The 25,625-nt window shown below is 36.6% G+C and overlaps 1 protein-coding gene across 5 annotated transcripts in view; it reads right to left on the reverse strand.

The window, feature by feature from the left end:
- The window catches only part of TASOR (transcription activation suppressor), a 59,943-nt gene that overhangs the window by 9,067 nt on the left and 25,251 nt on the right, over window positions 1-25,625 (reverse strand). For 2 of the 5 annotated variants that reach the window (XM_028152796.2, XM_028152799.2), the window contains exons 13-19: window positions 12,983-13,055; window positions 12,825-12,896; window positions 11,187-11,885; window positions 7,539-7,939; window positions 6,184-6,322; window positions 4,893-4,952; window positions 372-1,171 (exon numbers count right to left, since the gene is read on the reverse strand). In XM_028152796.2, coding sequence (XP_028008597.2) covers window positions 372-1,171; window positions 4,893-4,952; window positions 6,184-6,322; window positions 7,539-7,939; window positions 11,187-11,885; window positions 12,825-12,896; window positions 12,983-13,055 — 2,244 coding nt within the window. Of the gene's footprint in view, window positions 1-371; window positions 1,295-4,892; window positions 4,953-6,183; window positions 6,323-7,538; window positions 7,940-11,186; window positions 11,886-12,824; window positions 12,897-12,982; window positions 13,056-25,625 lie in introns of all 5 variants that reach the window. The other 3 variants (XM_028152797.2, XM_028152800.2, XM_028152795.2) reach the window with 2 other exon arrangements.

Genomic DNA, 25,625 nt, shown 5'->3' on the forward strand with positions numbered 1-25,625 from the left:
AAACACCAAAATATATTATCATTAGGTTATTCCTGGATAGTTTATTTTTTTATTTGATAAAACCAATGGGGTAAATACAACTTCCTTTACCCCTCTGTATCTTTCCCTCCCTGTCATTAAAAACCCAAGTATGAAATACTTAAAATCTTTGAATAGTTTAAAGGTATTTGCAGTATGTAACAATGGCCTTTAAACAATAATCTAAATTCTAAGATATTTACATCACTAGGTTTCAGTTTAGTTGAACTTAAGTCTTTCATTCCATTCTGCATTAAATTATGAAAATATATTAAAAAAACAAAACAATTCTTTATAGAAGTCAGACCCAACATGACAAGTTCATACAACATATAAACTTCTCTTTTAGTTACCTTTATTTCTTTACAGAGCACGCTCTCTTCTTCTTCATGAATGTAAAATTTCACAGTATTTCTCTGGACATCTTTCATGATTTTAACCAAACTGTTAAATACTTCAGGTTCTAACTTGCTTATAAAATTTGAAAGAGCTGGCTGGGCAGAAATGTCTACATCACTGGGTGATTTTGTTTCTTTTTCTGGTTCCTGAGCAGTATCATCAGGTACGGTATGATCAGAAGTCACCATTAGCTCCATGGCATGGTGTGGCTGGTTCACTTCTACTTCAGTTAAACCCAAAGTTGAAGAAGAATACTGCTCATTAGAGTTGGTGTCTTTCAAAGTATCACTACAAAGTGGTTCAAGGTGTTTATTGAAGTCACTTGAGGAAACTGGTATGACATGTCTTCCTAGAGAATTCAATGCTATCTTAGTACCAGAACCATTAAGACTGACTGGTGGCAAATTCCCACCCTTGGCTGATGCTTTGATAATAATAGAATTTAGTTTCTCATGCAAGCCATCTACAAACTCCTGTACACCAGCTTTGGAAGTCTTAGAATATATGAACTCAGAAAGTCGTTTCATCTTCTCTTGTGTTGAAAAGATAGGTGTGGGAATTCTACTGACATATGAAACATTCTTTTGCTTCAAAATCTCTTCTATCTTCCTAGAAAAGAGATTGTATTCTCCTAACACTGTCCTCTCTGTGGTTTCGTTCACTGGAGGCGGCTCTGCTGCTGGCACACACTGCTCCTCCACTGTCATCACCTGACCTGTTAACACGTCCTCCTCAGTGGTGCCCTTTAGTGTGTCTGTAAATGGAGAGGATGGAAACTGGTAATCAGAACTTCTCTGTCTACTTATTACCCGGGGGTCGTTAGGAAAGGCCTCCTGTGGTGGCAGATACACCAGTTGTTCTTCTGGTGATTTCATACCTATACAGGAAGAGTTTATTATAAGAGTAATTGAAAAAAATAACATTTGAAAAAAACAAACATTTTTTTTGAGAAAAAAAAAAGTCAGGTCATTAGAACTAATTACACATTGGAAGGCAGAATAAAAATCACAAATAATGGTGTGAAAAGGGCCAATCTGGCATCAATACAAGTTATTTCTGCTTCCCTACCTTTCTGTCTGACTTCAATAGACATGTTTTAATCAGGATAGTCAGTTGCAACAGCTTCTCCACCCCTATATTCTTTGTCAAGTAATGTCTACTATCTATGTCTATAAAAGGCTAATATGCAAAGTGTCCCCTTGGGAGTTTGATCGCTCGCTATGATGTGTGCTGGCCACTAGAGGGCGGTGTGGAATGAAGGAAGGCTTCGTGCACATGGCGGGGGTGGGGGGCCCTCAGCCCAGCCTGCACCCTCTCCAATCCAGGACCCCTTGGACATTCCTCTCACAATCCTGGACCACTGGCTCCTAACCGCTCACCTGCCTGCCTGCCCAATCACCCGTAACTGCCCCCCTCCTCCCGCCGGCCTGGTCACTCCTCATTGCCCCCCACCCCCGCCGGCCTGGTCGCCCCATGCAGCCTGCTGTTTGGTTGTCCCTCACTGACGCCCCTGCCGGCCTGGTCACCCCACGCAATCTGCTGTTTGGTTGTCCGTCTGGTTGTCTCGGTTAATGACAGCCCCTGGCTTTTTATATATTAGGATAGTCTTGATATGAAAATTTGAGAGTAAGGCAATTGAAAGAATGCCAAACTAAAATGATGGAGGAATAACGTCCAACTTAAGAGTTGCATTCATGATGTAAGATAATTAATTTTATGTTTCCAGATTACTTTCTCCTATGAGGTTGCTTAATGGATTTCCTACAATGTTAGGGACTTCAATTTATCAGGGGGAAAAAGGCTCAATAATACAGGAAGAGAACATATTTCAAAGTTGCATTAAGAGTAACATTTTTGACAGTGCTTTCTTAAGTATTTTTATTTTGTTTCAAAATAATTCCAAGAGAAATCATTTAAGATAAAGAGGTCATTCCACTAGCTGATGCTAATAGAATTATTTAACTTTTGACTCTTTGACAACTAGCTCAACCCATAAGATCATAATTCCCTCCCTGCCTACAAATCCTAAATTCAAACAAAATGTTTTTGAAATTACATTTCAAAACAGGTACCCTAAGTCCCTTTTCAAAAACAAGGGGAAAGACCTTTAACAACCATTTAATATTATATTTTAGAAAAAGAAAAAATTTCTGATCTTTATAAGATTGATACTACACAATTTTATCCTTTAAAAAATTACTAATTTTTAAAAAATCTTAGCCAATATTCCATAACAAATTGCTATTCTAGTATATGGAATGGTGCCTCTAAATCAGAAAGCCCAGGTACTAGTTTTCACAACTACAGTACTTTAAAGACACAGTGAATTCCCTATTCACCTAGGTGTAGCAGCATGCCCCCTTTACACAAAATTCAGATTTTATTTTCCCACACTCACACTTTTCTAAAGGTTTTAAACAGCCTCAGCAGCAGTCAGCTTGTGATATTTCTCTATCAACCCCAGTGGTTACCATGAACCACTATAACCATTAACTGCTGTAAAGGTACAGTCCGCAGGGTAAGAAGACCATAGCAGGTTTGTAGGTGGAAGAGAAGGGGAGCAAAATATCCAATACCATGGTACGAATTAAAATTGTATTAACTGGTAAGTCAGAAAATTCAAGTTCCAGAAAATAACTCAGTAATACTGAATATTCTTCTTAAATTTCAATATGGGGTCTAGTGCATATGTAAAATGTTTGTGCTAGGAGTGGAAGATTTACTTTTTGAAGTATTTTATGTACTTCTTGAATTATGTACCATGTCAAATGCCTGATTTGTTTAAATAAAAAGATTTTTAATTGTACCTCATAAAACAAATGGGTTGAGGACCACCTGTAATTTAAAAACTTCTGAATCACTTATTTTAAATAAAATACTTGCTCCCAAAAATCTATAGCTATAGTTCACACCTATAAACTTATTCTTGAAGGGCTATCGATAAAGGGAATTTTTAAAAGATGAAATATAACTTAAATCTTCCTGGGGAATTCTCCATATTAAAAAAACTCTAAACCAAATCCATTTAAAAAATGCAAATGATCACTACCTAATTTTATTTTGCACAAATTTCCCCTATATGATTTTAACTGGTAGGTTGACTTTATTATTTTTAAAATGTCTTCCTCAATTAATTAAGAAACATGTCAATATCCATAATAATGCATGTTTTCTATTGTTATTCAAGCACTGCAATACTTTGACTTTTAAGTGAAAAGCGAGTAGTATTCAGATATTTGTACTTTTAATCACAATATATGAAGATGGCATGCCAAATAGCTGATGCTGATGAAGCATTTTGAAGTATAAACAAGATACCTGCTGCTCCTAAAGAGAAAGAATTACTGATAGACACAAAACACAGGTGAATCCCAGACATAATGTTCAGTGAAAGACCCCAAAACAAGAGGACAGGTAGGTCCCATATATCTTAAATTCAAGAACAGGTAACACTAATCTATGATGAAAGAAGTCAGATTTAGTGGTTACTACTAGGGGTAGGGAGAGCACTAACTAGGAAGATGCAAAAGAAAGCCTCAGGTGCTGCAAGTGATCTGGATGGTGTCACCTACGTGTATCCATTTAGATCATCTTTATCTAGGAAATATAATAGCTTTCTTCAAGAGAATCTTGAACTAAAAGTCATTTTAATTACTAAAAGAGAGGAATAACTGTAAAGAACTACTAAAAATTCAAAAATCATTTAGCTTTCCTCCCTCCCACCCCAAAACCACTTAACACGTTAAGCACCATGTCAGTCACCGGTGACTGAAACGGAAAGGAAGACAAAATAGGCTTGGCGCTTAACGTGTTAAGATTTCTAAAAGAGTAAGATCAACAAAACGATAACAAGTAAAAAAGACCCACTACCAAACTCTAAGAAAACAAAACCTATGACCCATGCAGGGATGTTGAATTGACTGAGCTCAGACAGAAGACTCTTTTAGTTGCACCCACTGCAACTAGCTAATCATTACTACCTGTAAATGTTTCTGGAATCCGAAAGTTCCCTAATCTCTAATTTAAATTATCTGCAGGAATTAGCTTTACAATTATAAGAAGAATTGGGTAAAAAAATTTCAAGATTAGGAGTAATGTACCTAATAAATGGCTTCACCTCCATGTATTTGTATAAATTTAAGAGAAACTTAAAGACTGCTTCACATAAAATATCCTACAGAAATGGATTAAGAAAAATATTCCCAAATCATCACATCAGATAGAATTGACTGTAGATGAAGAAAACAACTGTAATCTCTATGAATATGTAGTGACTTCTTTGAACACATTCTTTATACAAGAATATTTGATACAAATCAAGTAATGATATAAAAATGATATAATCCAAATTTTCTGTAATTAACAGAACTTAAATGGATGCCCTTAAATGGATTCTGATGGAAGACCAGAATGCAAGTAGCAATTCTGAAGAAGGGCACAGTGGGAGGGAGGAAAAGCAAAGGGAGCCTTCTCACCTGGCGTTTGTTTTTCACCATGCTTCCCCTGCTGGTCTTCTGGGCTTCTTGCATTCCCTCCTGACAGAAAGCATCCATTAGATTTGTAGACTCTCTTCAGATATTGGTGATACCTATTAAGCAGCTCTGAGACAACCCCAAATGCTAACAAATCCAAGTAGTCCTTCTTTTGCCTAAAATAATCCTGAAGGCTCATTCAGAAATGGGAAGTTGCTTCTCTTTCTATTCAGGTGATGATGGAATATCAATACCTAGATATTGTGCCTTCGAATGGCTCTGAAATTAACTGTAAAGGTATCTAAATGAGGAATGGTTAGGATAATCATCTTGTACCCATTACTTCCTTATTCTTTTTTCCCACTCAAACTGACACCTTCAGCTCCCAAGTGAGAAACAGTTGCCTCTCTACCACCACTTCTAGGCCTCTTACCCTCTCTGGTAAGGTACTAAGTAGAGAATGGTGCTGAAGCCCAAGGAAATTCATCAAAGTTTTAGAAATTCTTCTCAGAATCCTTGGAAGTCTCAGTAGCTTCTAGGTTACAAATCAATCTACTTTTTTCCCTTTTAAAGGTTAAACAAAGGTCCAGAAATGGAAAAGATGTGCCCTGGAAATATTTCAAAAAATGCTTAGCTAACAAAGATGAATAAGAACTTAGAATATTAAGATTATGTATATATGTGCTCATACATGTGTTTGCACAGAGAAATTAGGATACTGCAAAATGAACTTTCAACATTTGCTAAACTATTCTTACCCCATGGTTCATTGAGCTTCCCAGGATATTTGCATTTCAGGACATTCTCCAAGATATGCCAAGATAATTATGCCAAGATAATCCAATACTAAGAAATCAAATTTCTTTTAAATAGATGAACCTCAATATGACCACTTCTTTGATGGCAGCTTGTTATAAGGAAGCTTATAATTTGAGCAGATAGCATTTACTGGCTGTCCAAAGACCATCACTGCATCTCTGTATCTACCTCACCTTATTAGAAACTCAATTTCTGCCAATAATTTTCATTTGGAAATTTACATGCTAAACTCTATACAGAGAAGAAGCATGTTTTAAGTCCCTATTTCTTAATAGGGCTTTTTGCAGAAACTTGCTGATGCTGACCAAGAACAGTAACACTTGATAAACATTATATTGCTCAAAGTAAGTCACTGAAGATGTCAGAGCCAAGACAAAGCACTCAAGAGTAGGATCTAGAAAAAGATGAAACCCTTCATGAAACTGGTCCCTAAGTAAAACCAAGTGAACCTAATTCCCAGTACACTTGTTCTTACCTGTAATTGGAATCAGTTTCCAATGTATTTCAGTCTCTTCAACATTTGACTTAGATTGTTTATGGAACCCATGTTCAATGGGAATGTTGGGACACAAACTGCAATCTTCAAAATTATTCATGCTAATTAAATTTGGTTCCTAAAAATTAAGAGGACATATTCAATAGCTTTCTTTTCAATTCATTTTAATGTCAAGAATAAACAACCATTTTTTCACAGCAAATTCACAGCCTTCAATTTGAACATTGAAAATTAGTCAAATCAACATGGTAAATTAATAATACTTCAGCCTTACATTAAAACACCTTTCCTTCAAAACATAATTTGATATTGAATTAGAACTGAGGTTGGTCAACTTTTTCATTCAAGCACCAAGTATTTTAGGCTTTGCAGGCCATATACTCAGATACTCAGCACTGCCATTGTAGTGCAAAAAGCAGCCAAGGCAATACCTAAACAAATGGGCATGGCTGTGTTCCAATAAAACTTTAGTTACAAACATAGGCGGTGAGCTCAATTTGGCCTATATCAACCCAATTTAGAGTATTAAACATGTTAGGAAATGCTAACAACATAAATTAGTTTCTCAGTGCCTACTTTACACATCTTCCCAAGTGAGCCTCTGACAATCATCCTCCCCCTACATTAAATATCTGAAAACTACATGGACAAAGGCTAGGGACATACATATGACTTTTAGCCAAAGGCAGGGAGAGAAAATGAAGGAAGAGTAAATTAGAAATAAGCCCTTAGGATGGTGCCATCCTAGTATTGTTCCTCAGTAATGTAGCCACTTCTTGGGGGAATATAAGGCTACTTCTCAGCTAGAGATCAGTACTCTAAACAGAAGTCATAAACTGGATGCCCTGTCAAGTAAGGCTGAGTGTCACTTCAGTGGTAATCCTAAAGGCAATGCATTTTCCATTCTTATTTGTAAGAGAAAGACAAAGTACCTAACCTGGTTTGTAACACTAGTGCACTGACTTTACTCATCTGCTTCACCTATGGGTAATGGTATTTCCAGCAGAAAGCCAATGTTTCGAGAATTCAACTTTATTATGAAACGATATGGAATTAACTCCCAATAAGCCATTTCTGAAAAATAGATGGTCTAGCCTTAACGTTATCACCATAGGTAAATCTTAGGATTATCCATAAACTTACAAGCAGGAAGGAAAACAACTACTTCTCTAGTCAACTCTTTGTAAAAAGGGATAACTTAGAAATACTATCCTGGACACTTTTATTGAAATGTTTTCTTTTTAAAAGGGAGAAAAAAAACCATTTAAGCACACCCTCTCTTTCACACACACATTCACAAAAGCAAACAACATAATCAAAAGATATAAGCTTACTTCTTTCAAATGCAGTTTATGGTCAGTGCCTACTTCACTGGTAGAAAGAGCAATAGGATACTTTACAGATGATGTATCAGCGTCTAGCAATGGGCTCTGAGTGCCCTTAAAATGTGCATTTTCAATTTTTGCACAAGTAAGCTGCTCATATTCTTTCTTATCTGGGTTAGAATTCAATTCATATTCATGCTTTTGCCTCAGCTCTTCATAGGCACCATCAGAACTCAATCCTAAGGCTTTGTTGACTGTGTCTGTCAGGGATGCATCAGAATTGCGTGCATTTGCTAATGTTTCTGATAGCCAATTAAACAGCCTATGGATGTCAGCAACACCAGAGTTAGAGGTATCCTCCTGCTGCAAGTCAGTGTCATGCCCAAGTGAGCCAACGGGCTGTGGAGACTCTGAAGGGAAAAGAGAAAGAAGTCATCTCTTAAAGTTGAGTTTGGAAGGCTAGCATAATAATTTTAAAATTGAATGTACAAAAAATCATCATAGACATTTATGGGCAGGAACTCAGTAGACTTTACATGTACATCCATCCCTTACTTTACAAATATGACTGGTTCTAAACTTTTGCACATAGGTCAAAATTCCTATTAAGTGAAAATTTATTTACATAATTTGAAAAATCTATTAATGGATAAATGAGCTCAAACATCAAGTTGGTAATATGGATGACATATTTATTAATGACCATACTACAGTTACCTTAAAATCTACTAACAAAATCCCTAAGTCAACCAGATACTGGACAAGAGATAAAATATTTGTTGCTACTTTGTAAAATATTAGGAAGATATGCAAATTACACTAAAGGAAAAAAGAACTCATGACTTAATTTCGAGTTCTATCTCCTTTATAGCTTTTACGTTTTGTCCTTAAGATACTGTCTGACATTCTTATCATCTAAGCCTTATCTCAACTGACTAGATTACCTAAAGAAATCTACACTAACTTTGCACTAAGAACAGAAGGCACTGTAAGAGCTGGTTCAAAGTGGGTACAAATCTGGGAATTCTGCACAACAATATATTTAAAAACTTGCAAAGGGTGTAGACATTCAGAAAGTCATGTGCTTTTAATGCTGAAGAAAGGTAAAACCTGGGTAGGGTATAATGTACCACAGCAAAAAACATCAAAGAGCAGAGTACATGCTATATGATTCTATGTACATATAGAGCAGGCAAAACTAATCAACAGAGGCAGAAAGCAGATCGGTGTTGGGGTGAGATTAGCTACAAAGGAGTATAAGGCAGTGTAATAAAAATGTTTTATATACTGGAGTGATAGTAACATTAAAAATGTTCTATATATTGTAGTATTAACATAGCTATAAAAATTCATCAAATTGCCCTTAAAATGGGTACATTGTATATAAATGATATCTTTAAAAGTTTATGTTAAAGAGGGTAGGGAGGATAGAAGGTTACCTCTTATAAAATGAGTGAGTTCACCACCAAATCAAGATCGGGGTATTTTAGCCCTGCCCGGTGTGGCTCAGTTGACTGGAGCATCCCCCTGTACACCAAAAGGTGGCAGAGCACATACCTAGGTTATGGGTTCAATTCCCAGTCCGGTTGGAGCGCATACGGGAAGCAACCAATCGATGTTTCTCTCACATGTATGTTTTCTCTCTCTCAAAAAAAAAAAAAAAAAAAGAAAAAAAAAGAAAAATCAATAACATTTACTTAAAAAAAGATCAGAGTATTTTAGATGTTAGAATACAATCTTTAAATCTCTAATTTTAGTAATCAGAACTAAAGTGTGCAAAATGACTACAAAGAAACAAGTGAGGGACACCTAGAAATGCAAGTCTAATCATCACTGTTCTAGTTTAATTAACCTATCCATCCCTTCGCCCTGCTGCATTTCTCCTGTGGTCTATTATAATTAGCATGGCTTCACCATCATTTTATTGATAAAGCCTGATTTTCACCCACACTTTTTCACATGTACAAAGTTAGTCATTATCAGCTAAAAATGGCACCAAACTTTATTTATCTTGCCTCTCATGTGCTCAGTGCTAGGAAATAGAGCCAAGTTTAGGAACAATATTTTAGAGTTAGTCAGAACTGAGTTCAATCATGGATTAGTGAACTACATAGCTTTAGATACTTAATTTCTCTGAAATTACTTTCTCGTCTGTAAAATAAGGATAGTAATGTCTAGTATTCAAGAACTAAATGAGTCCACATATGTAAAGCACCAAGTACATAGGAAGTTCTTAAGTCTCAAGATACATGTTGACAGTATGGATCAGACACAGTCAACAGGTTCAGCACACAGCAGAAATCCAACATGAGCTAAAGGAGATGAAAACCATCAAGGAGCAGAACACCCAGAAATTTATTCTGGAGGGATCTGAACTGCAAAGATATGAACGCTTGAGAGAAATTAAAGATGCTTCAAGAAGAAAGAAATAGAAGTAAATGGCTAATCATGACATATTCTGAGAAAGATGAGCTTTAACCAAGGAGCATGTGAGGGAAGAATGGGAAATATGGCTACTCAGGACAGATGTTGCCAACCCAGAAAAAAAACCTGAAAGATGAATACAGAAGCTGAGATTGGTGGCAAATTAGCAAAGCAATATTGAGAAGAGCATCATACTGAAGTGAGTGATAGAAGCCAGGAAGGCCACCCAGGTGATAAGAATACAAAGATGGTACGTTAGAAAAAGTTATTGAAAACAACACTGTCAAATAAAACTCTCTGTAAGGATGCAAATGTTCTTGATCTGTACTGTTCAATGAAGTGGTGTAGCTGGTTTAACAAAGGAAATTAATTTTTGTTTCATTTAAATTAAACTTTCTGCACTATCCAATATGGCAGCCACTAGCCACATGTTATTTAAGATCTGCCTAGTTAATAAGAATAGTAGCAGCAGCATAAAATGTAGACTGTTACAAAAAAGGTCCCTGAATATAAAGAAACATATTTCATGCTTATGTACTAGCAATGTAAAGATCTTAAAAATATAGATAAAAAGTATTTTAAAATAGTTGCAATATTGAAACACAAACTTAAGACAAAGGCCTCCCATTTCTTCTTATGTCAACTAAAACAAAAAAAAAGGCAAAGGAAACTAGGGGAAAAAAAGTGGGGGGGGGGGCAAACATATTACTGGATTCCCAGGGTAGAAAAAAACATGTCTATGCATCTAAGAAATTTTATTTTAAAGTTAAGAAGATTCCTCTCATTAACACCCCTCAAACTCCCGAAAATTCTATACTTTTCCAATTATAAAATTAAAGAAATATAAAAGGACAAGTGGTCCAATTAATAGGATAAAAGCTGAGAATCCTTTATTTTCTCACATTTGTCTACGCTACACAATTCAGAAATCCAATGTGCTAGGGTAGGAGTTGGCAAATAACTGTATTTTCTGTGAAGGACCGGACAGTAAATATTTTAGCCTTTGTGGGCCATAAAATCTGTCCCAACTCTGCCATGGTAGTGTGAAAGCAGCTATGTATACACATAAATGAACAGGCATGGCTGTATTCCAGTACTTTCTTTACAAAAACAGGCTGGACTGGCTTTCACTTTGCAATCTGCAGACCCCTATGCTAGAAGCAAGGACAGAACTACTTTACTATATTTTTGGTTATTATTGTTATACTGTATAAGAGCAAACTGATACTTTACCTTCATACAGATGGCAATTTTCAGCCAAATTACTGGTTTTGGCGAACTTCCTCATATTTTCAGGTAGATCCTCAAGCTTCCTCTTCAAGACAGTTTTGCTTCTCATATCTTCTGTGTCTGAGTCCCCACCCACATTTTTTTTCCTAGACTGAATCAAATTAATCAATTCTTTGACTCTATCCTTATCATAATCCAAAGAGTGAGATGACTTCTGCTTTCCAGGTTTAATAGCCTCACCCCTTGAGTTATTTCGTTTCCCAAATTTCTTTTTTGTGCCATTCATTTCTTCGTGGCCTTCATAATCTGAAAGTTGACCGAACTGTTGAAGTTTTCTATTGTCTTCAAATAGCTCTTTTAACTGACAAATAGGTAACTGATACATTTCAGGCCGGAAAATATAGGTACGCAAACAATCATCAATATGGGATTTATTTCTTGGAGCTGGGTATAAGAATTTTTTATCATCTAATCGTGAATCATATGGAAACATAATAAACTCTCGTTTACCTGAACCAAAACCTCGCTTAAAAAATTCACTTACATACTTTTCAACAACAGAATGAAAATTTATACTATTTATATTTTTGAATTCCTTTCGACACCGAATCAAAGCAAATTGTAAAAACTGAGTTATTTTTAATATATCTGGCATGCTCTCGTGTCTTTCCAGTGGTGCTACATTGGTTGAACCTTTTTGTGCTGTAAACAAAAAGAGTAAGCCATGTTAGCAATGAAGAAACTAATCAAATACAGATCTACATATTGTCAAAGAAATGTTAACATTCATACATTAATGGTGAACCAAACTCGTATGTACCTTAATACATATATGTAACATAGAAATATATGAATCAGATGTTTCTAAGTCTAGGGTACTAAAACAAGCCGATGAGAAGCTAAAACAAAGGAAATTATACAACATATTTTTAAAGGGAAAAGTACCCACTCACTGAAGATCTCATTTCCTTTTGTAACTAGGCCTTTCAACTTGGGGCAAGCAAAATATAAGAAATAAAGAAGCAGGGCAAGATATGAGGCTCCTCACAAGATAGCCCTACCCAGGATAGCAATGGCACTCTTTCCTGTTATTACAACTTCGTAAGAACTTTATCCCTATAAGGAGATATGCAGGCACTGAGTGCTATAACTGAGAATCTCATTCTTAATCCAACAGTGAAAGCCATTAGTGGGAACTTTATCTTAATATAGCACTAAAGTTATCTCTTAGGAATGGTGAAAAGCAAATTTTGTCTGATATCAGTGTGAAAAATTCTAATTAATTTTGAATGGCCTAATATTTAGCCCAGCACATGATGCTTTTACAGTTGCTAAAATCTGAATGCAAAAATGAACTAAGATTTTAAAAAAATCATATTTTATAAAACCCCCAAAAAGCTATTGTGTTATAACAATTACAATTAACATTTAGTAGGGAAAAAAACTATTAAAACCCAAATAATTTTTCATAGTAAAAAATAAGTCAAGTCATATAATTTGTACTTTACATTGCTAATAGCTCTTACTACCCCCAGTATTTCCTAAAACATGATGTAAGAAAAACAAACTGCTTAGGGAGTTATCTGGAAATTTTCAATATACGTATCTATAAGACTGGATTTAGACAGTCAAAGAACTTACAAGTAACTATGCCTCTAGGTTCTTGAAACAGAAACAAAGCATGTAGGATTCGAGATCTGGCAGTTTGATGTTCTAAAAAAACAGAAGTCAAATTAATTGGCAATGTGTTTTACCTAAAACCTTAAAAAAGAATTATAAAAATTAAAGACATTACCTACCATATGGAGAAACCATTTGAAAAGGAGAGAGAAGAAAAAGGTATCCTCGGTCTCCCAAAGGTTTAACAAGAACCTGCAGTTTTAGAAGAGGGAAAAAATTTAATCTGCTTTATTATTACTAACCATAAGGCAGATACAGAAGTTTCTGCTAATTAGTTCTTGATCATCTTTAGAAAACATATTGCCCCTTAATTGTTAAAAACTCTTCTCCAACTCTGCTAATTCACAGAACTCTAATAAAATATTCTTTCGTTTTCGTAACTTAAATGAGAAAATTCCTCTAATTTACTGTGAAACCAACTTGCTGATTTTCCCTTGACACTAAAATACAAGGATCAAACTAAAGCTTTCAAAAGCAATTCAAAAGACATGCTAATTGCAAAGGCAGTGTGCTGGATGTTGGAAATATAAAACAAGTATGACACAAATGCTGCCTTTAACAGTTCAGGCTAATCACAAATGAAATGTGTTGCTAATTCTTCAGATATTTAATGAAAATCTTTCACACATAAGGCAAATTGCCTTGCCAGAAATAACTTCAAAGACAATATAAGATCACAAGTAGTTTATAATTGGGTGGACAGAGCAACACAGGAAATAGCAATAATTAGATTAAGACAGACAAATTCTTAATAAGATTTACAAAGCAAATGAAGGGAAAAATACAGTTCACTTATGATCAGAAAAGAAACAAAGTGTACTGGAGGTGAATTTTGAAGGATGGGTACAGTGCCAAGAACCTGAGATTGGGGGAAGGACATTTCAACAGAGGCAACATCATGAACAAAGGCAGAGTTATAATATGATAAGACATCAGAATACCTATGACTGGCAAAAGGGTGAGGACAGATTAGGACAAATGTCCAAGACAAGCATACAAAGAAAGATCCTAGGATAAATTATAAAAAGACAAGAATGCCAGGTTAGCCAGGAATGCACTGGAAAGTATACCCTTTTGAACTGGAATGATTCCCTTCAAAGAAAACTTGTGCTACAAATTCCTATTAAATAATTCCAATAAACAAAATTTGTGTATGAACCCATAATTTTAAGGCTGAAAACTGACTATGCTACCAATTTACATTTAATAAAAACATTGAACACTCAAAAGGTGGACAATGTACATAAAAATTTTGTTTCAGACTCAAACACTTTTATTTAAAAGTTTTATATATCATATCCTTTATAACATTTTGTCCAACTCCTGGTTGTCAAAACAGGAAGTTGGAAAACACAAACAAAATTTTCATGTTTTGTGTGGTCACTGAGGAAAACAATTAGATTCTTTTAATTTTTCACCCACTCCAAATACCAGGCTTTTAAAATTCCCCTGGCTTAGTGGTCTTTATAAAGACCACTGTCCTCAATTCTAAGGGAATCAACACCCTAAAAACACCCAGCCAGACAGGCTTTAGCAGTAATATCTGTGACTTTAGCTCAAAGAAAGTTTAAGCCCTCTAGAAAAGGAAATACAGCCAGCCAGCATGGCTGAGTGGTTGAGCATCGACCTATGAACCAGGAAGTCATAATTCCTGGTCAGGGCACATGCCTGGGTTGCAGGCTCAATCCCCAGTAGGGGTGTGTAGGAGGAGAAGATCAATGATTCTCTCTCATCATCGATGTTCCTATCTTTCTCTCCCTCTCCTTTCTTCTCTGAAATCAATAAAAATATATTTTAAAAATGAAAGAAAAGGAAATACATACCTATAAACTCTGTGCTCCTACTGCCTCTATTTGTTACATCTTACTGTTTTTTTCAGAAAATAGTATTAACCCAGTCTGTGCATTTTTATTATTTGACTAGAGGCCCAGTGCACGAAATTCATGCACTCATGGGGTGAGGGGGGCGTCCCTCAGCCCAGCCTGAGAGACTCCCGCCACTGCCACTGTGCTTGCCTGGCTACTGGCTGAGCAGTGCTCCCCCTGTGGGAGCGCACTGACCACCAGGGGGCAGCTCCTGCATTGAGCATCTGCCCCCAGTGGTCAGTGCACATCACAGTGACCGGTCATTCCGCTGTTCGGTCGATTTGCATATTAGCCTTTTATTATATAAGGTTCTACTATTTTGACTTTTCAATAACAAAACAGGTAATTAATGTGGTACAAAAATGCATTAAAATATAAAATATTTTAGCTCACAATCTTAAATGACCAAGCTTACTTAGGAGGAAATAATCTACTCTAAGTGAGATTCAGCAGAAACAACAGATTCAAACACCCAAGGGCTTCAAATTGGAATTATCAGATGCAATATATACAACAACAAATATGAAATGTTCAAAGAAATAAACAAAATAAATGGCATAAATGGAAACACATTCACACAAAAATCAGTATACAAATATTCAAAGCAACAATATTCATAATAGCTAACGCATTATAGCTGATGAATGGACAAAATGTGGCATAATCCATACAATAAAATATGATTCAGCCATAAAAAGGAATGAAGTAGTGATATATGCTACAACATGGATGGCCCTTAAAAGTATTATGCTAAGTGAGAGCAGCCAGGTACTATAGGCCACATAATGCATGATTCCACTTACATAAAATGTTCTGAATAGACAATCCCATACAGACAAAGGTAGATTAATGGTTGCCAGGGACTGGAGGGAGGAAGAAATGCAAAGTAAATGCTTAATGGGTATGAGGTTTCTTTATAGGGTGATGAAAATACTCTGGAATTAGATAGTGGTGATGGTTGCACAACACTCTGAATCTACTAAAAAATCACTAAATTGTACACTTTAAAATGGCTAAAATGGTGAATCTTATTTAGATAAAAACAACATCAAGAAATATCAGAATATAAACTCCATCTCCTAGAACAGTGACCAGTACATAATAGGTATTCAACAGTATTTCTGAAAGAATTAACAAAAATATGTTATAATAAAATGAGGCAGATCTCAAAAAGAATCAAATGTAACTTTCAGAAATATTCTCTGTGAAATTAGAAATTCTATGAATGGATTAAACAGCAAATTACACATAGCTAGACAGAATTTGTAAACTAGAAGATAGCTATGATGGAATTATTCAGAATGCAACACAGATAAATAAGTAGAAGAAAAATTCTAGTACAAGAGAATGAAAAGGTCTGACATATGCTGGTTCATAGTCTTAGAAAGACAGTCTAAAGAAAAGAAGGAGCCCTGGCCAGTTTGGCTCAGTGCTGAGAGGGTCGGCCTTCGGACTGAAGGATCGCAGGTTCAATTGATTCCAGTCAAGGGCACATACCTCGGTTGCAGGCTCAATCCCCAGCCCTGGTCAGGACAAGTGCAGGAGACAACCAATCGATGTCTCTCTCTCTCACAGTGATGTTTTTTTTTCTCTCTCTCTGTCTCTCCCGCTCCCTTCCACTCTGAAAATCAATAAAATAAAAAAATCCTTGGGTGAGGATTAACAACAAAAAAACAAAAAAAAGAAAAAGACATAAATCTGAGATAATGACTAATATTCCAAAAATGAAGATAAGTCCACAGATACAAAAAAATATATACCACGCTGGTTAAATAAGAAATCTACACCTAGATATATTTAATGTTAACTGCAAAACATCAAAAAGATTTCAAAAGCAACCGGAAAAAAAAGAGGTTCTACAAAGGAACAATAATTACACTGATAGCTGACCTCTCAATAAAAATAGAAGCCAGAGATACTGTAGTATATAATCAAAGTGCTAAGAGAATATCAATCCAGAATTGTGTACCCAGATCCCAACAATGCATTAAAGAATATGCATTTTTCTCAAATACAAGGGCATGTACAAAAATTGACTACAAAGTAAATTTTATATCAAATCTCAATAAATTTCAACTAATCACCACCTGTTCTGATTAAAATGGAATTAAATTAGGAAAAAAACAAAAAGACAAAAGTATTCTCATAATTTGGAAATTTAAAAATATACCTATATATCATGTGTAAAAGTGGAAATCATAATAAAAACTAATCATAATAAAACATATGGAATGCTCTCCTCTCAAAAACCACACATAATCTTATTGGGGTTTTTTAAAACTGGAATTGTATTAAATCTGTAGATCAAATTTGAGAGAATTAACATCTTTATGGTACTGCCTTAACCATTAGCAAGATTATCTCTTTACTTTTTTTAAGATCCTCGCCTGAGGATATTTTTCCATTGGTATTTAGGGAGTAGAAGAGAGAGGGAAGACTGAAATATCGATGTGAGAGAAACACATTGATTGGTTGCCTCTTGCATGGGTCCTGACCAGGGCCTAGACCGGGGAGGAGCCCACAACTGAGGTACATGCCCTTGACTGGAATTGAACCTGGGACCCTTTAGTCCACAGGCCGACACTCTATCCACTGAGCCAAATCGGCTAGGACTTTTTACTTCTTTAGAGTATTCTTGGAATAGAATTTTATAATTTTCTAGATATAAGTCTTGCTTATTTTGTTAGATTTATCTATTGCCAGGCATCTCATATTGTAGACAGTATTTTTCATTTCAGTACATTTTCTATTATGTATATAGAAATGTAATTGATATTTATATGTTGATTTTATGTCAGATCTATATAAAATTTGAATTATTTATTTCTGTACATTCTTTAGGTTTGCTATATAGATTTTATTATCTGGGAACAATACTGTTTTGGTTTTTCTCCTCTAGTCTTCATAGTTTTTATTTTTTTCTTGTGTTACTGTGCAATCTAGGATCTGTAGCATGATGTTGAATAAAAGTGGTGATTGCAGGTATTTCTGTCTTCTTAATTTTCAAAAGAACACTTGCAATATTACCCATTAAGTAGAAAGTTTGCAGGTTTTTCATAGATACCTTTTAAATGTAAATTTTTTCAGTTTAAATTTTTGTCTTAACCATAGTGGGTTTTGAATTATATTGGGGTTTTTTTGTTGTTTGTTTGTTTTTGCATTTACAAGATAGCCACATGATGTTCTTTCTTCTAGCATGGGGGTCTGCAAATTACAACTTGAAAGCCAACCCAGCCTGTTTTCTGTTTTTGTAAAGAAAGTACTGGAATACAGCCATGCCTATTCATTTATGTGTATAGATAATGGCGGAATTGGGACAGAGGCTTTATGGCCCACAAAGCCTAAAATATTTACTATCTGCTCCTTCACAGAAAATAGTTATTTGCCAACTCCTGCACTAATATTATTAGCACATTGGATTTCTTTTTGTTGTTGTTGTTGTTTTGTTAATCCTCACCCCAGGATATTTTTCCATTAATTTTTATTTATTTTTTCCCATTGATTTTTAGAGAGAGTGGAAAGGAGAGGGAGAAAAATCGATGTGAGGGAGACACATTAATTGGTTGCCTCCCACATGTGCCATGACTGGGGCCAGGATGGAGCCTGCAACCAAGGTCTGAATTGGGTAGCTTAGACTAATGTGAGAAAATAAAGTATACTTAGCTTTTATCCTACTAATTGGACCTCCTGTCCTTTTATATTCCTTTTATTTTATAATTGGAAAAGTACAACACAGAATATTGGGGGTTTTGCAGAGTATTGCTTAATGAAAGGAATCTTTTTAGCTTTAAGTTAAAACTTCTTAGATGTATACACATTTTCCCTCCCTAGGAGTTCAGTAATATATTTGGCTTTTTCTTTTTTTTCTATATTATATGTGATGGTTAGTTTTATGTGTCAACTTGACTTGGCCACAGGGTGTCAAGATATGTGGTCAAACTTTACTCTGGATGTTTCTGAGGATGTTTTTGGATGAGTTTAACATATATATGGATAGTATGAGGAAAATAGATTGCCCTCCCCAATGTGGGTGAGTCTCATCTAATTAACTGAAGGTTGAATAGAAAAAAAGACTGACCCTTCCTGGAGTAAGGGGGAATTCCTCCTGCCTACCTGCCTGCCTTTGAGTCAGAATATCAGTGTTCTTTTCCCCACATCTTTGGACTCAAACTGAAACATCAGCTCTCCTGAATCTCTGACATTCAGACTGGAACTACACCATCAACTCTCCTCAGTCTCCCAACTTACCAAATGCAAATTTTGGGACTTTTTAGTCTCCCTAACTGTGTGAGCCAATTCATTTATTTTCTGTGTTTGTTTTTTGTTAATCCTCACCCGAGGATATTTTCCCATTGATTTTTAGGGAGAGAGGGAAAGACAGAGAGAAACACTGATGTGAGGGAAACACATCAACTGGTTGCCTCCCGCACCGGTCCTGATCAGGGCCCGGGGCAGGGAAGAACCTGCAACCAAGGTACATGCCCTTGACGGGAATCAAATCCAGGACTCTTTGGCCTGTAGGCCAATGCTCTACCTACTGAGCAAAACTGCCTGTGAGCTAATTCTTTATAATAAATCTCTCTGTCTCTCTCTATATATATATCCCATTGGTTTAGTTTCTCTGGAAAACATTGACTAATATACCACGTAACTATCTTGATAAATGCAAAAGAGCAGGGGCAGGGGCATTAAATAAAATTCAAAACCCACTCATGGTTAAAAAAATAAAAAAATCTATTAAGAATGTTCACAGCAGAAACAATATTCAAATTTAGGGACACTGCTCTCACAGGTTTTTTTATATTAAAGTCAACTTCTAAATTAACTTGATTTACCACCAACCAAAAGAGCTAAATATAATTTTACTTATTTTATGACTCTCCCTGTGGGAAAATAAACTTCCCCAGATTTCTCAGTGCTCCTGCCAAAAGCCCTCACCTTCCATATTATATAAAGATAGGGAATGTTGCTTTCATTTTTACCAGAAATATTTTGCTGTTTACATACCTTAAGAATTATATCTGTAACAAATTATACAGTTAATTGCTCTAATACAAAGGATAATTAAATTTCTCTTGTTCCCCTGAGAGTGCCAAATGGGTCCCCAAGAAGGCAGAGGTGACAGCACAGATTAATTCCTAGTTTAAGTCCCAAGGTGACAGGAAGACTGAGAGCTTTCTCCTATTTACATTTTAAGTAAGAATGAGTCCTAGGAATTCGGACATGTCATCAGAACCAAGAGAGCTAATATTCATTAACATTTTCAGAAGCCTTTTCAGGGGTATAGGGAGGTAGCTGCTTGCTTTCCTTTATAAGCAAAGAAAAATCATTTTTCTCACCCCTTATCTATGGGATAGCTAATCCATAAATAAATGACCTGTATCTTGTTGCATCTCCCTAACAGCAATGACTAGGGCAAAGGAGGGACAATACATTTATTACTTACTATAAGGTATTCACTATATTTGTCTCTGAACCAGAACACCTTGTGTAGATCCAAGATAATAAATTATTAACAACCCAATAGTCCCAATGCAACTCTCATTATGAGAAATATGAAAAAAGTAACTATCCTATCTAATAAAGAGGGAATATGCTAATTGACCATCACACTCTCACAAAGATGGCAGTGCCCACAGCCAATAAGGAGGGAATATGCTAATTGAATGCCATGCCCTCAAAGATGGCAGTGCCCAGTCACAAGATGGTGGTGCCCAGTCCCCTCAGCTGCGCCGGGGCGGCAGACACATGGCACAGCTGGGCCCACCCCTAGGCAGGTCCGGCTGCTCCATGTGCCTGCCTCTGGAGTTCCTGAGTCCCCTCAGCCCTCCAGCCGCCCAGGGTTGGCCCGAGGCACATTCAAGCCTCGGATGGCGGCTGCCTAGCTGCCCAGGGCCAGCCCAAGGTTCAAGCAAGCCTCAGATGGCAGCTGCCCAGCTGCACAGGGCCGGCCTAAGGCACAGGCAAGCCTCAGATGGCACTGCCCAGCCGCCCAAGGCTCAGGTAATCAGGGCCGGCCGAGGCTTGCGCTGCCAGCAGTGGCAGCAGCAGAGGTGTGATGAGGGCGTCGCCTTCCCCTGATCGCTGGGTTGCCTTCCGCCCCTGAGGGCTCCCGGACTGTGAGAGGGGACAGGCCATGCTGAGGGACCACCCCTCCAGTGCATGAATTTTCATGCACTGGGCCTCTAGTAGTTAGAGTAATTTCCAATGAGGTGCAGGAAAAGGAATGCTACACAAAATACCTAGGTCCATTAGATTCAGGTAGTGTATTCTTATAGAATGCCCATTCTCCCTAAGATCTAGGATCTTACTTCACTTCTTGATTCTGGAAAGACCCAGTCCTCCAAAAACCTTGCACAGATTAAGAACAAAATGCCAGCATCCTTCTTATCCATCCAAAGATTCTCATTATTAGGAATTGAAGATATACTATGATTGTCTGATAAACTGCTCACTGTCCAGATTCTCAATATTCATTCTCTGAAATGTAAAAACTATATGATTTGGAAAACTCACCACATCCAAACTATCTATCTAAACTTTCACTTTTACTTTCTGAACTCAGTAATTGAACAGATTTTGATCATGAGGAACACTTGTATTATAGCCAGGCTTTCAGAGGAAAACAAGAAATCCTCCTATTATAGAGCTCTGCTTCCCCGCGCTCCCCGACCAGCCACAGCTGCACGTGGTTGAATGATCCAGAGAAGAGCCAGGCCCCGGTGGCCACGTGGATGAGGTCACACTGAGGAATAAGCCTCTGTGATCTGAACTGCTATCTGGAGAGACGGCCCATAGCCTAGCACTGAATGAGACCAACAGACAGAGAGGAAGTCAGGCCTTCCATCCAAACTGAATCCCAAAGGCCCCCTGAGTGAGCTCAGGCCCTCAGTGACACAGATCCTGCCTCAGGAGAGAGAGAACTACATAACCAGACATCTGGAGAAGAGAGACCATGGGCAGACAAATAAACAGCCCACATATGAAAGAAAAGCAGACATCACCAGAAAAGGAAGTAAACAAAATAGAGGCAAGCAATCTATCAGAAAGAATTCAGAGAAATGGTCATAAGGTGGCTGAAAAGAATGGAAGACAAATTCGACAATGTGAGTAAGAACCAAGAGGAAATGAAGAACCAAGAAGAAATGAAAAATGACATTGCTGCTGTAAAGAACTCAATAGAAAGCATCAAGAGTAGACTAGAAGAAGCAGAGGACCGCATCAGTGAGCCAGAAGACAAGATGGGAAAAAATATCCAAATAGAGCAGCTTCTAAAAAAAAAATAAAAAGCAGGAGGAGAGCCTAAGGGAACTTTAAGACAACATGAAACATAACAACATCCGTATAATAGGGGTTCCAAAAGGAGAGGAAACTGAGCAAGGAATACAAAACCTGTTTGAAGGAATAATGACAGAAAACTTCCCTGATATAGGGAAGAAAAAACCCACACAAATCCAAGAAGCTCACAGAGTCCCAAGCAAAATGAACCCCAAAAGACTGACACCAAGGCACATTATAATTAAAATTGGCAAACACCAACGACAAAGTAAGCATCTTAAAAGCGGCCAGAGACAGAAAGTTACATACAAATAAACCCCCATCAGACTAGCAACTGATTTCTCGACAGAAACTCATCAGGAAAGAAGGGAATGGAAAGAAATATACAAAGTCATGCAAAGGAAGGGTCTGAATCCAAGAATACTGTACTCAGCAAGGTTATCAATCAAAATTGAAGGTGAAATCAGGAGCTTCACAGACAAAAAAGGACTAAGGGAATTTATCACCACAAACCAGCAATGCAAGAAATGCTAAAGGGTCTGCTATAAAAAAAAGAAATAGGAAGTGAAGAAGGAACATAGGGGTAAAGAATAAAAATGGCGACAAATAAGTAACTATCAATAATAACTTTAAATGTAAATGGATTAAATGTCCCAATCAAAAGACATAGGGTAACAGATTGGATAAGAAAACAAGACCCATATATCTGCTGTCTACAAGAAATCCACCTCAGAAAAAAAGATGCACACAGACTGAGGGTGAAGGGAGGGAAAAAGGTTTTCCAGGCGAATGGAAATGAAAAAAAAGCTAGGGTAGCAATAATTATATATGACAAATTAGATCTCAAAGTGAAGGACATAATAAGAGATAAAGAAGGCCACTTCATAATACTAAAGGGAGCAATCCAACAAGAAGAAATAACTCTGGTAAACATATACACACCCAATACAGGAGCACCCAAATATATAAAAAAACTCCTGAAGGATATCAAGGGAGAGATTGACAGCAATACAATCATAGTAGTAGACTTTAACCCTTTGAACTCGCTTGTTTTTTTCTCTATTCCTTTATTCTACTCGGGATTTAATTTTTTAAATACCCCAGATTTTACAAAGCGTGGCAGTAGAATAAAAAACTGGAGTTTCTTTTCATACAAACTTATTTATTTGGATTTTTTTATATTTCAAATTATTGATACATTCAAAGAGTAATTTTAATCTCGACATCCAAGTGCAAAAGGTTAATACCCCACTATCACCAATGGACAAATCCTCTAAACAAAAAATCAGCAAAGAAACATCAATCCGAAATGACTCACTAGACCCGATGGAATTGACTGACATCTTCAGAACATTTCACCCCAAAGCCACAGAATATACATTCTTCTCAAGTGCACATGGGTCATTTTCAAAGATAGACCATATGTTGGGGCATAGGCAAAGTCTCTTAAAATCCAAGAAGATAGAAATCATATCAAGCATCTTCTCAGACCACAGTGGCATAAAACTGGAAATCAACTACAATAAAAACAATCCAAAGAAATCATACGCATGGAGACTAAACAGCATGCTATAAAACAATGACTGGGTTACCAGAGAGATCAAGGAAGAAATAAAAAACATCGTGGCAAAAAATGACAATGAAAACACAACAATCCAAAATCTATGGGACACAGCCAAAGCAGTCTTGAGAGGGAAGTTCATAGCTCTACAAGCCTACCTCAAAAAAACAAGAAACAATGGTAATAAATTACCTAACCCTACAACTCAAAGAGTTAGAGAGAGAGCAATAAGAAAAGCCCAGTGTAAGCAGAAGGAAGGAAATAATAAAGATCAGAGCGGAGATAAATGACATAGAGATCAAAGAAACAATACAAAAGATCAACAAAACCAAGAGCTGGTTCTTTGAAAGGATAAACAAGATTGATGAACCTCTAGCCAGGCTCACCAAGAAGCAGAGAGGACCCAAATAAACAAAATCAGAAATGAAAGAGGTGAAATAACAACAGACACCGCTGAAATACAAAGGATTGTTAAAATATACTATGAACAACTCTATTCCAACAAACTGGACAACCTGGAGGAAATGGACATATTCCTAGAAAAATATAACCTTCCAAAACTCAATCAGGAAGAATCTAAACAGCTCAATAGGCCAGTAACTATGGAAGAAATTCAAGCAGTTATCAAAAAGCTTCTGTCTAACAAAAGCCTGGGGCCAGATGGCTTCACAGGAGAGTTTTACCAAACATTCAAGGAAGAACTAAAACCTATCCTCAGACTATTCCAAAAAATTCAAGAGGAAGGAACACTTGCAAGCTCCTTCTATGAAGCCAGCATCACCCTAATACCAAAACCAGATAAAGACAACACAATGAAAGAGAATTACAGGCCAATATCCCTCATGAACATAGATGCCAAAATCCTCAACAAAATTCTAGCAAATCAGCTCCAGCAGTACATCATACACCATGATCAAGTAGGATTTATCCCAGGAATGCAAGGATGGTACACTATCCGCATATCAATACAAGTGATACATCACATAAACAAATTGAGAGATAAAAATCACAGTCATATCAATTGATGCAGAAAAAGCATTTGACAAAATCCAACACCCTTTCTTGATAAAAACTCTCAACAAGGTGGGAATAGAAGGATCAGACCTCAACATAATAAAAGCTATATATGATAAACCCACAGCTAACATCATACTCAAAGGGCAAAAACTAAAACCATTTCCCCTAAGAACAGGAACAAGACAGGGATGCCCACTCTCACCACTCCTGTTTGACATAGTACTGGAAGTATTAGCCATTGCAATTAGACAAGAAGAAGAAATAAAAGGCATCCAAATTGGAAAAGAAGAAGTAAAGCTGTCCTTATTTGCAGATGACATGATATTGTACATAAAAAAACCAGAAAGACTCCATCAAAAAACTAATAGATTTAATAAATGAATTCGGCAATGTAGCAGGATACAAAATTAACGCCAAGAAATCTATGGCATTTCTATACACCAATAGTGAACTTACAGAAAGAGAGACTAAAAAAACAATCCCATTTACCATCGCACCAAAAAAATTAAGATACCTAGGAATAAACTTAACTAAGGAGGTAAAAGACCTATACGCGGAAAACTACAGAACACTGAAAAAAGAGATAGAGGAAGATATAAACAAGTGGAAGAATATACCATGTTTATGGATTGGTAGAATTAACATCATTAAAATGTCCATACTACCCAAAGCAATCTATAGATTCAATACACTCCCCATTAAAATACCAATGGCATATTTCAGAGACCTAGAAAGAACTCTCCAAAAATTCATCTGGAATAAAAAAAGAACCCGAATAGCCACAGCAATCCTGAGAAAGAAATGTAGGAGGGATCTCAATACCAGATTTCAAACTGTATTACAAAGCCACTGTTCACAAAACAGCCTGGTACTGGCACAAGAAAAGACATATAGACCAATGGAATAGAAGAGAAAATCCAGATGTCAACCCAAACCACTATACTCAATTAATATTTGACAAAGGAGGCATGAACATACAATGGAGTCAAGACAGTCTCTTCAATAAATGGTGTTGTGCCGAAACCGGTTTGGCTCAGTGGA

Source organism: Eptesicus fuscus, chromosome 18, assembly GCF_027574615.1.
Source record: "Eptesicus fuscus isolate TK198812 chromosome 18, DD_ASM_mEF_20220401, whole genome shotgun sequence".
NCBI classification, from domain to species: Eukaryota; Metazoa; Chordata; class Mammalia; order Chiroptera; family Vespertilionidae; genus Eptesicus; species Eptesicus fuscus.